The 12,510-nt window shown below is 36.5% G+C and overlaps 1 protein-coding gene across 20 annotated transcripts in view; it reads left to right on the top strand.

Moving 5' to 3' along the window:
- The window catches only part of LOC107212819 (general transcription factor II-I), a 46,342-nt gene that overhangs the window by 25,365 nt on the left and 8,467 nt on the right, over positions 1-12,510 (top strand). For 19 of the 20 annotated variants that reach the window (XR_004499891.1, XR_004499893.1, XR_004499892.1 and 16 more), the window contains 15 exons: positions 700-883; positions 2,267-2,319; positions 3,197-3,280; positions 3,973-4,156; positions 4,460-4,518; positions 5,670-5,741; positions 6,251-6,434; positions 6,940-6,998; positions 7,617-7,700; positions 8,172-8,255; positions 8,935-9,000; positions 9,818-10,001; positions 10,825-10,877; positions 11,414-11,512; positions 12,324-12,404. Coding sequence is in view for 17 of the 20 variants with exons in the window: in XM_015646516.3 (XP_015502002.1) it covers positions 700-883; positions 2,267-2,319; positions 3,197-3,280; positions 3,973-4,156; positions 4,460-4,518; positions 5,670-5,741; positions 6,251-6,434; positions 6,940-6,998; positions 7,617-7,700; positions 8,172-8,255; positions 8,935-9,000; positions 9,818-10,001; positions 10,825-10,877; positions 11,414-11,512; positions 12,324-12,404 (1,530 nt within the window). In the remaining 3 variants the exon portion in view is untranslated. Of the gene's footprint in view, positions 1-699; positions 884-2,266; positions 2,320-3,196; positions 3,281-3,972; positions 4,157-4,459; positions 4,519-5,669; positions 5,742-6,250; positions 6,435-6,939; positions 6,999-7,616; positions 7,701-8,171; positions 8,256-8,934; positions 9,001-9,817; positions 10,002-10,824; positions 10,878-11,358; positions 11,513-12,323; positions 12,405-12,510 lie in introns of those variants that run through there. The other variant, XM_015646525.2, reaches the window with a different exon arrangement.

Here is a 12,510-nt window from a genome sequence, read left to right as displayed (position 1 = left end):
GGCAAACTCTTGTGTCATTCTCCAATATTTGCTAGCCTGATAGATCTATTGATAATAGTGTGATCCTCATAACTTAAAGAAATAAGTTGAGGTTATTTTCCAGCTGTGGCTGAGTTAGTTTCTTGCTTTTCATTTGTTTCAAAGATTTCAATAGTAGGGCCACGCTTTTTTCAGCAGTGCTAGAAGTGTATTTTTAATTTTGTTAGTGGTTCTTTGGATTTCTAAAATACATGGGAACTTAAGGAATTCACTGAAAAGAAGGGATGAGTGCCCCTACTCCAAGGCCTTAATGACTTGTAAGCCAATAGTAGTAACAAATAATAACAGAGCTAGTAAACTGAAACATGCTTGGTTTATCATTAAGTCTAGATAACTTCATCTTTCAAAATGCTCTATTAATCAAAACCAAAACAGTGAGAATCTTCACTCTAGCAGGTGCAGTCACTGTTATTAAATGTTTACATAAAGGGAAAAGAGGGTGATCTGCATATGTATGCAGGACTGCAGCTTGTTTACTGTGAATCAAAGTGATTTTGCTATTAAACAAAGTCCCTCACAACATGAATGTTTGCATATTTAAATGTGCTGAGAGGTTATTACCTGTATGCTAATTATAATGTTTATCAGATTAATACCAAACAGGTAACTGAGTAGAGCCACAAGCTAGTCTAATATTTTTATTCTCCTTTTTCCTTAAAGCTGAAGCTATAAAAGCAGAAGGTCCAGTGTCTATCCCATATGGAGCGTTTCAGTCACATTCAAAACACTTGGTTGTGGAAGGGCTGCCAGAAGGGATTCCCTTCAGACGTCCGACCACGTACGGCATTCCCCGACTGGAGAGGATACTCCTGGTAAAGGACCAGATCCGCTTTGTGATTAAAAAGTGAGAAATTCTGCATGTTTGTCTCTACATTATTCACTGTTTTCTGCTGGTTCCACTTTGCTTCATGTTTCTGCAAGGAATTCCAAACTGGTTTCTACTTTATTTACAGTACTAAATTAATTACATTAATTTACAGTGCTAAAGAGTAGTTTTTAGTTGATGTTCATGTCAATAAATTCAGCTTATCAGACCAGTGGAACACTCACAGTGGTGGTGGAGAGATCTCTGGACAGATCTCTCCAATATTATGGACCTCTTGTCAGGGGCAGATCTCTTTGTACTGTTCAGATCTCTGTACCTGCAGCACATGTTGAAAGCCATTGACTTTGATCCTGTTTGAGGGTCCTGGCCTAATTTCAGCTTATGCTTTTTTAAAAATTTGTTGGAATATTTTATCAAGGTGTCTATGGCTGTATTTGCATAAAGCATTTCCCAGGGCAAGCTTGAGGCCAACATAAAACTGCTGGTTCCTGTGGTTTAGTTGGATGTGTGTCCTTGGTGTATCTGGAGGTAGATCAGGTGGTGAGCATGAAGGAGGCCTCAGATGGAGACTGACTGAAGTTTAAGGGGAGCTTCAGTGAGTAACAGCTGATGTTTTCCTGTGTTTGATCCAAGAGTATTTGAGATGGACAGGAATCTGCTGATTGCAATGGTCAGGCTCAGAACTGGGGGTGGTGGCAGCCCCTACCTCTGTGTATGCTGCCTTTACCATGGGTGGCAGCTGCTTACATCTGACAGGAACACAGTCAGTTTCTATCATCCAAATACTTGCAGATAACTAGAAAAGAGGAAGTGTAGATCTACCTTTTGTGTCACATCAGATATAGTACTTAGATTGAATTATATATGCAATGCTGGCACCTGCTTTTGTCAAACATGTCTTAGTTGTTAACAGAAATTAATTTATGGTATTCATTGATTTTGAAATGTGTAACTAGAGCAGCTGAGAAACTAGTTTGGCTCTGTGGGAAACATCAAAATGTTTAATTTTTTGTTTGTTCAGCTGTGGATAAAATTATATAAATTTTGGAAACAGAAGTGTCTGCTTTGAAGTTTACTTTTTTGAGATTAAATTTTTTATTCAGATCTTTGTTTCTGATTAAGTGTATCTTAGAATTAAGTTTAATGGAACCTGTATGTTACCATGAAATGTTACAGCTCTGGCAGACATGGGTATTGGGCATGAAAAATACTTTGTCAATGGAGTTCCAGTCAGCTCTTAAGATATTTCAGTGTTAGCTGGAATTTAGTGCTGGGATCATGATGTTCCCAGGGAAGTTTTTCAGTTCTCATCCTTCAATAAGTACTAACTGGAGGCTGTAGCTGGAGGCTAGTTTTTCAAAGTATCTGTCACTGTTGAAACATGTATCTTAAATCTTTCAGGCCTGAACTTCTGAGATCAACAGATGCTCCCGTGGACAAGGAAGGTTCAGAAGGTAAGTTTTCAAATCTGTGAGTTGTACAAGCACAGTATGATATTCCTATTTGTCAGTCTTACTGGCAGCTACAGTTTGCTTTTACTAATAATACATTGCAAGCAGTTGCTCTGGTTTTAAATTTTCTTTTGCTGTAGAGTTTTCCATTGGTTATCCAAGCTAGTGTTACTGTCAATGGATTTGATTCAGTTTGGCAGGAAGAACAATGACCTGGCTAGGTGTTAATCCTAAGATACAGAGAAAAGGCATTGGTTTTCACAGATAGAGTGTATTGGATAGGGAAACTGTACCATAGAATAATTGCTTTTATATGGGATTTTCCAAAGTTAGATTAACTGAAATTCAGCAGTGAGCATAGTGACATTTATTGCCATAGGATCTGATTTCCATGGAAAATGGGGCTACATTTGCACACAGTGGTGCAAAGATAATGCATTCCAACCACTTTTCTAATCAGGTTTCTAATGCTTCTTACATGTCTTGCTTTCATTGGGTGCCCATCCAAAGGCAGAAAAAATGACCATGTTAAAATAAGACTAGAGGAACTGCACCCATGAACTCATTTCCTTTCAAGTTGGTAGAAAGAAGTTTAGCATGATGATGATGATGAAGGTATTGCAGTTTTCAGGCCAATACACTGTGTGTATTTTGTAGCAAGAGTGATGTCACTGGTTCAGTGGAGTTTTGTTGGTTGTAATATTCTGTCATTATTTTATGATTGTTTCTTCTAATTCCACATTAAATCCATACTTCTTACATTATATAACACAGCATTTATGTGTTAATTGAAAGTGCAGGATGATTATGCATCATATAAAGTGAACAACTGAAAATATAACCAAAATAATTAGGGAATGTTGGTTTTGTTCTGTGTCAGTCTCAAGTACAGTGAAAGAGGAGTGGTATGCCAGAATCACCAAACTGAGAAAGACAGTAGATCAACTTTTCTGTAAACAGTTTGGTAAGTACAGTATTATTATTTTTTTTTCTTTATGGCTTTGTGTTTCTCAAAGGTTGCTTTCATTCCTTTGAATGTCTACATGAATGAGACCTTTGTTCAGATTTTCTTTTCAAGTTTTTTTAAAATTCTAGAAGTTCAGTGATAAAGAATGTTTTAGTTTACTGCTTATACAAGGTAAATTCATAGTTTAAAAATAATTACAAGTCTTACATATACAACTCTTCTGATTGTTCTTGATTCCTTCCTATTTGGACTTTTTTCCTTTGGTGATGAATAAAACAGACATTTCTTTACATCCACTGCAATATCATCATAATCAGTATTAAAACGTTTCTGTGTGAATTTTCATGTTCTGTCCAATATGAAAAAATAGTCAACTTCATAAGAGCTAGAATAAAATTTTTCATTATACTCTATAACAGATTAACAACTTCAGATAAAACAAATATATTATGCCTCAGTGAGCAGTCCAGTCTGGTATTGTGACTGCCCAACAGCAACATTATACAGTATGGCAAATGTTTTACATGTTTTATGTGCAGAGACTTGGGTTCTGTTGGATTTAGATGTCCTGCATTGTTCCACATTTTAAGATCACAGTTGCAACAGCCTGAGGAACTGGTATCAGCTGGCTTTTAATGAAGGTTGATTGGCCAGTCTGTCCCATTACTGGATGTGTTTTGTTCCAACAGCCAAGGCTTTGGGGAGTGATGAGCCCAAAACTGTTCCATACAAGAAATTTGAAGCTCATCCAGCTGACCTTTATGTTGAAGGGCTGCCAGAAAATGTCCCCTTTAGGAGTCCCTCCTGGTATGGAATCCCTTGCCTTGAACAAATAATTCAAGCAGGCGACAGAATAAAGTTTGTGATCAAAAGGTAAGTAAAAAAAAACATGGAGGGTTTTTTAAGGAAGAGTCCACACAAACACCCAAGTGTAATCAAGCATTTGGTTTCATTAAGTTGTGAAGCATTTGGTCTCTAGTTACCAAATAGGCAAATTAAATATTAGTGGGCACTTGCAATCCAGACATATTTCAGAATATGTTTTGCATATCTGTTAGCATGTTGACAAGCATGAAAGACAAAATAGAAAAATTCAAAGTCTTCAATTCATGTCATAATAGGCAGTAGGATTTAATTTATATCAAGAATTATCAGATTATTGTGTTCTGGTTGCAGGCCAGAGCTGCTAACTCACACTTCAGTCGAAGTTGTTCGCTCCAGGTCGAGCGTTCAAGGTAAGACAGGGGATGTCTCCCAAGTGGGAATGGAAGGGTTTGATGGGGAAACTCATCCTGATCAATGCAGCACTTTTCAAGAAGTAACCCATGTGTGATGAGTGTGCTGGCATATTCTTCATGAGGGTTGGAAGGAATAAACTGATCACTGTGAATGTGGATGGCTTCCTGGTGCAGTCCCAGCTTTGAATAACTAGACTGGGTCACCTTCAGAGCCCCAGAGAGCTGGAGTTACTGTCCTGGCCTGAATCAAAGGTCTGAAGTCCCTTGGGATTTCACACCTGACCCTGGGTTCTTTCAGGTCTCTGTTGGTAAGGAACTCCAGGGACTTGTTGAAAGTATGATGTGCCTTTAACAGGGAGAAGAATCAGTTTGGGGTTTATTTCTGAATGCCCTGAATTGAAGTGTCTTGGTGCTTTCTTACTACAGGAATGTGCAATCCAGATCTCACTGGGTTTTTTAGGAGAGGAAAAAAAAAAAAAGATGGGATATGATTTAATAATCATGCAAGCAGTAATCAGATCACATCATCACAATGTATTGTGGATTTTTTTTGGATTTTAGGAAAAAACTCATATTCAGTAAGAGGGTAGTTAAATAGAAAAGGCTCTTTTTGTTGAGCAAAGAGGAGGCAGCATCAAGTTTGGGTTTGCTTCAAAGTAGTAGTAGTAGCTAGTACTAGCAGTAGTAGTAGCACTAGCACTCCTATAGTTGGCTTTTATTTAAAATAGAGAATAGGACTGAAGATGATATTTTTAAATACTAATCAAAATGTTTAGCAAAGCATTCTTTAAATCCTCATGTTCTACTCTAAACAATGTTATTATACACTATGATTAATTAATTCCAGTTTTGTAGGAACCACTAAAATAATTTCTTCCTGCATCTGAAGAACAAATTGTTCTATTAGGGTCAGTGTTTGAAATTTGAAACTACATTTAAACAGATTTTTCATTATGTAGAGGTAATTACATGTATCATTTAAGCTGCTATTAGTAATCCTTACTCATTTTTGTGTGTCCCTGTCTAATCAGATGTAATTGTGGTGTTAGTTTCCATGTTCTTATGTTGAAAGAACATAAGAACAGAGGTACATGTACCTCTGTATCTAGAGCCTGGATGATTCTCTGACACCTCTTTCTGGTTTTCAGCGAGAGAAGATTGGAATTCTAAGATTACAAAGCTAAGAAAGGAAGTAGAAGATTTATTTAGTGTGAAGTTTGGTAAGTTAAATGCTAAATGAACTATTCTGCAATGCTGCTGCATTTTAAAACTCCTCTGTTTTAATGCTACTGTATTTACTTAAGCATCAGAAGTATACTAGGACAGATATGGAAATCTTGACTTCTCTTATCTGTGTTTTACTTACTCTTTCCTCTAACTGACATAAATGTTTTTATAACAGCATCCTAGGCACTAATTTTTCCAGTTGTGTGATAAGATGATTGCACAAAAGCTTTTGGATGAAAAGAAGTTCTCAAAATAAAACATCAGGTACTGCAGGCCTATATTAGATACTATCTATAACAAGATGGGCCAAGTTCCTATTTGCAGTTACTCCACAGAAAATAATAGGGAATCTGTTTAAATATATTTAAATATTTATGGTTTTTTGCAGGGTGCTTGCTAAATTTGGGTAGCAGAGCTTCTATAAGACACGATTCCTAAAATCACTTGAGATAAAATTCCACCCATTTAAGTGTGCAATCTGTCATTTAATCTTTCTTTTCAGGTGAAGCTCTGGGGCTTTCAGAGTCAGTGAAAGTTCCCTATTCTGTATTTGAATCAAACCCTGAATCCTTGGTCGTTGAAGGCTTGCCAGAAGGAGTTCCTTTCCGGAGTCCCACATGGTTTGGAATTCCACGCCTTGAAAGAATCATCCGTGGGAGTCGCAAAATCAAATTTGTTATTAAGAAGTAAGTTTATGATCCTGTTATTTTTACCTCTGATTTTGAAGTTATTTGACTTTCTTCCCAGCAACTCTAGGCTTTAAATGCTACCTAAACTCTGGTTCTATGAAACACAAATATTTTGCACATATGTTTTATCTCATGCAAGGACATAGTTTCCTCATTAAATTTCTATAGATGTATAAATTGTGTAGATGTATAAATTGTCATGCATCAAGAATTGAGGAGGTAAAATGGTCTTGTACGTGGAAGTTTTGTTCCTTCTTTTTTCTGTTATTTATTTATTCTTGAAGTAAACCCAGAAGAAAATTGCAGAATAGAAAATACAGCTTTATGTTTTCTGGTTTTTTTGGTGGTTATAGTAGATGGAGAGTCATCAATGCTTCTAATAGAATTTCATTGTAGAGAACTGATGTTATGTGAATTAGAACTCAACTGAATTCCAAGAAATTGGTAACATTTTGCTGTATGAGTTGTCTTGCAATTGATTTGATTTCTGTTCAACTTCTAGGCCTGAGCTTATCAATTCCCATTTGCCTCTAAGAGTGGTTAATAAACTAAAGAAAAAAGGTAAACAATTAAATATTATTTGCTGCCATCCATTTGTAAATACTTCATTTCTGCTTCCTTAGTAGACTGAGGCATCTTCATGGTTGAAAAATACAGGTTTTCTAAATAAAAAGCATTATTTAAGATGATCTAGCATAGTAGCTCTAAATCTGCTATTATTTGAGAAAGACACTCAAACCATAAATGTACCTGCAATTTTTAGCTTACTGGACTATTTTAGTACAGAAAATGGAATTTACTCAATTTTGACAACTATTTTTAACTGAGAGCTGTGAACTTCAGTAAATAATAATAATAATAATGGTGTTTTATAAAAGAATAAAAGAATCTTTTATCTGTAGAAAATTCAGATTTTAAGGTTTTTTTGGGTTTTAGACAATAAAAAGTACCAAAACTCTCCTTCACAGTAAGAAAAAAGTCTTTGTTTTTAATTAGTAGAAAATCTAGATGTGCTTTTTTCAAGAGCACTTAACCTACTTTTCAAGATTTGTGAGCATCACTGTATTGTTCAGGTTTTACTCTACTTAGTTTAGTCTGTTAGAATTCTTAGAATACAGCTGTTCCTTTGTTAGGTGTGCAGGATTTGTGCTTTACACCTTGTGTTCTTTTGGCTTCCAGATGTTAGTCCAAGGAGTTCCAGAAGGTCACGAAGTTCATCAGAAAATTCAAGTGTCGCAGAGATTGAAGTTACTGTTGAAGCCAGTATGGAAGAAATATTCTTCTGATGTTCTTTTATTACATTCTTCTGATGTTTTCTCTTCTTCTAAGCTTTCATAGCCCATAAGTAGCACACAGCTCATGTAGCAAACTCTGTTCCACTTGAAAGCTCCAGATCTACTTCAATATAGAAACAAGTTTATTTTTCATTTCTGAAACAAACTGGATATTGTGTAGATGATACTTAGGTAAAATGTTGGAGTTTGGCAGCTTGCTTGGGCTATTATTCCAAACAGAGATGTGGGAGCTGATGTAGTCCTGAGCAGAGAAATGACAGACTTTGTCAGTAGTATTAAATGCTTAAATACAACTCTAGAGCTTCTTAAAGGCTTTTTTAAAATTCTACTCTTGATTCAGAATTGAAGATTTCTCTAGCAATCAAGTTTGATGAATTGTCCTTTTTGTATGATGCCTTGCTTTTGCTCTCTGCATTTTATGTGTAATGTCTCTTCATAGGTCCTACTAAAGCACAAACAAAAGATGGTCAAACTAATTCTCAAACCAATGACTTCAGGCAAAATGGAAGAGAGTTTTCTTTTGGTAAGTGTTGGGGGAATTAACACACATGCATTCCTTTAATGTTGGTATGGAACATCCAGGTTGCATATCAGGTATACTGTTGCTCTTAGACCTAGGCTTTTTTTTTCTTTTTTAATCTGCAACTTTTTTAAACTTCAGACTGAGCTTTTAGTTTTGTAGACCAGCACTAAGACCCACTTAGTGCAGCCACAAGTAAACCAGTTTAGTAATTGCTCTGATGGCTGGCAGAAACAAAATGCCCATCTAGATGGATATTTAATCTCACCACTAAAGTAGAAACTGCTAGAGATTAAAGTTCTCAGGGAGAGGCAAGTGTTTCAGGGCTGTGTCACTGAACATATGAGGAACTTTTTGCCACTATTATGGGTGCTGGATCAGATGAGTAAATTTTATGCTATCTGATATTGTTTTATGCTATCTGATAGTAAATTTGGATCATTCTCAGATTAATTTCACTTTTAATCACCTTTGCTTTATCTAGTGGCAATATCTTTCAAAGCTTCAGGAAAATGAGGATTGATGTGAATATAGTTTTGCAGGATGAAAGCCATTTTGCACATTTTTGCACAGTAAACTGGTTATCAAGCATAATAATTTATAAAACATTTATTGAAATGTTATCCAAAGACTGATTCATTGTGTGAGTGTTGTTCTAATTCTTGCAATTTCTTCCTGGCAGAGGCATGGAATTCCAGAATCAGTACCTTAAAGCAGAAAGTTGAAAATCTTTTTAGTGAAAAATGTGGTATGTTTATTGATTCTTTTTTACTGGGATGCCTTTCTTGTGAACATGCAGTTAGATGTATGAGGGGTGTTCATATGTTCATTCCAGTGCTCCTACAATCCTTTTATACATTCCTGTTTCCCATCTGAGTTCCTTCTCATGTACTTGCAATCCAGTGTCATATTTCCACTAGTTATTTTAGTTTGGTTTGAAAACAGAGAAGTTCTAGTTGGATCACAGTTTTTTTAGTGATCCACAGACAGAGTGATTCCACATACTGGCACATCACTTTAAGCTTTCATCACTCTGCTTATAAATGGGACTTTGTATGTCTCTGCATGACTCAAAATGGGTTATGGGTGGTTTCTGGAGAAATGTGCTCCATTGTATTCCAGCATTTCTTCTTGTGCAGGCTGTTTGGAAACTAGTGACTTTTGGAAGTAATGGCTTCTCATTACTCAGATGAGTGTGGGTTTTTGAACAAGAGCAGTGATCTCACCTGCCCTTGGCGCTGTTCTCTAGAAGAGAAAGAGGCAGAATGCATTGCCTTCATACAAATAGGATAGTCTTGTATGCAGACCAAGCCAGTGGCATTAGCTGGCTGCAAATTACTGATTTTCAGCAAATTACTGAAATACGAGATTTACTGCAACAGGATGAGTTAGGCTTGAAGCTTAATTTTCTTCCTGCATACTCATAACTGTCACCAGAAAAGGCAGAGCCTGCAGGTTCTACCTAATTGAGTATGTATGTGCCAGCTACTCTATCCCATTTATACCAGAGGTATTTTATTTCTGTGCACAGCCATCACCTAACTGGTACCTCTGTTGCATTCCAGGGCAAGCTCTGGGACTCAGTGAGCCAGTGAGGGTGCCATATGCACTGTTTGATTCCTTCCCAGAGGATTTCTATGTGGAAGGACTACCTGAGGGAGTGCCCTTCCGCCAACCTGCGACTTTTGGGATTCCAAGACTAGAGAAGATCCTGAGAAATAAATCTAAAATAAAATTTATTCTTAAAAAGTAAGTCTCCCATATGGCTTTGATAATCTGTTCTGTGAGAATTGAAATGCAGATCAAAAAATGAAATTGTGTTGCCAAGTTGCTAAATCATTCTATAAAATACAGACTAGAATATTTTTAGTACTTGAGGAAATGGTTGGAAAGCTGTGCAAGTGGAACAAGATACAATAATCTCTTTGTTCTGAAAGACTTACAGACTTTGTAGTGAGAGGAAGAGCAAGGCCATATTTCTTAATCCATGACAATTATCATGTCACTGGTTTAGTTCCTACTGCAAGGAGAGCTTATGGGCTACTCTTAAAGCTTGCTGGTTGTTAATAAACAGATTGCTGAGAGTGGAGGTTATTTTAATAAGGGCTGTAAGAATTTTCCTTCTTTTACCTAGAACAGGTTTAGATACTCCTGTGGTGGTGCAGAAACAGTGGCAAGAGAAGTTACAAGGTCATGTAGTGATAGAACAAGAGAGAATGGCTTTAAATTGACAGGGTGCAGGGTTAAATTAGATGTTTGGAAGAAATTTTCACAGGGTGGCCAGAGCAGCTGTGGCTGCCCCATCCCTGGAAGTGCCCAAGGCCAGGTTGGATGGGGTTTTGAGCAACCTGGTTTAGTAGAAGGTGTCCCTGCCCATGGCAGGGGCAAGAAACTGGATGGGCTTTAGGTTCATTCCAACCCAAACCAGTTTTGAGATTCTGTGATTCTGTGAAGTTATAGAGCCTCTCAGTCACTGCATTCTTCAGAGGATATCACTTAGTTACCATTCTTAGAAAATAATGTTGATGTTATAACTTTAGTATTATATGTAAAATGTTCAATCTGTTTGCAGGCCTGAGATGGTTGAGGAAGCTATCAAAGAAGAGGCTTCTACAAGCCCCCAAGGTGAGTTTTGCAACTGCTTAACTTTCTAGATAACAGTTTATTTCAAGGGTTAAATTAATTATGAGAGAAGCATGGTGTTAATAAATTCATGAAATATTTATTCTACAAGCAGGTGCTTGGTTTATTTACTTGTTTGTTTTTAAGATGGAAAAAGCACTTACTAGTTACAGTTTAAATATAGGTCTAACAAGGAAGTATTAATTTTCTAAGTTATTCACAAATAATTGTGCCTCTAATATATTCCTTACTCCATTCTATCAAAATGTAGCCAGTAATGTAGGATTCACAGGAGTTATTCAGGTCTAGAGATAAATTAGTTGTAGATCATCTGAATGATGCCAGAGACAGGAGTGCAGATAGCCAGTAGAAAATTGTGTCAGGTAGGTAGGTGATGGAATAAATGCTCCGATTTTGAAACTGAAACTAGGTCCTCTTTGAAAACTTTGCCAATATTTGTTGTTTTGCAATATTTTCTTTATAGATGAGACTGAAGATTTTGAGCTCTCTATAAATGTTTTCTAAATTAATCCTCTTAGGAAAAAATAATTCCCCCAGTAAAGCTGATAAAGCAAGGACCACAGAAAACACAGCTGCACGTGTTGAAGACCTCAACATCGTTCAAGTAACTGTACCAGGTGTGTATACTGTCTGGTTTCACATCATACTATTTATGCTTATATTCTTCTTGATACCTCTTTAGTTTGATAAAGGTTTTTCTTAATGTCAAGCTGGTTTGATGGAATGCAATACAGCCAAGAAAGAACGTAAGTTACCTTTTGGTTTTGCTGAGATGTTAAATATTAACCAACCCTCATTAGTATCTCATCAGTGACATCTTTAGAATATTCTTAGTCCAACCACCTGTTAATAAGTATCCCCAGTTTTATGATGCAATAAATTCAATACTGATTTGTAGTTCTTGGTAACTTCCAGATATCAGTTCTTGAGCTGAATTGAATGACCATGCAGGCTGAACTGCTTTGCCTTAATACTGATTACTGCTTTTTTTGTTGCATGCTATGGTCATCTACTAAATGATCAGATTTGCTTTTACCTTAACATATGTTCTGTAAGAAAATAAAATACAATTTGTTGGTTTAAATTACTTTACAACAGCATCTCTAGATTTATCCCTGGAAGTTCAGGGCCAGGTTGAATGGGGCTTGGAGCAACCTGGTCTAGTGGAAGGTGTCCCTGCCCATGGCAGGGGTTTGGAACTGGATAATTTTTAAGGTCTCTTCCAAACCAAACCATTCTAGGATTCTAGCAACCATCTATTTTGCTGTATTTCAACTAATCCATGTTACTACTGAAATGAGGAAAAAAGACAGTGCCTGTTTAGAAGCTCTTGGGTATACCTGCTTTGACTAAACATGCAGGGATAAACAAACTTCAGGGGGGGAAATTTGTGCTTAATTCTCATGTTATTCTAACAATTTCTTCCAGGTGAAGAAAGTGAGCGAGTGCCAAAAGAAAATGCCAGACAATTGAGAGAGCAAGTAAATGAACTTTTTAGCCAGAAATTTGGTAATTGCTTCTTACTCCCCATTTTTATATAGGTGTGAGTGCAATTAATGTTGTTCGTACTGGAGTTACTGAATGAATATTCAGTCACAGTGAATTATGTATATGG

Source organism: Parus major, chromosome 19, assembly GCF_001522545.3.
Source record: "Parus major isolate Abel chromosome 19, Parus_major1.1, whole genome shotgun sequence".
NCBI classification, from domain to species: Eukaryota; Metazoa; Chordata; class Aves; order Passeriformes; family Paridae; genus Parus; species Parus major.
Note: the sequence above shows the minus strand (reverse complement) of the source record. Positions and strands in the feature narration are given on the sequence as shown.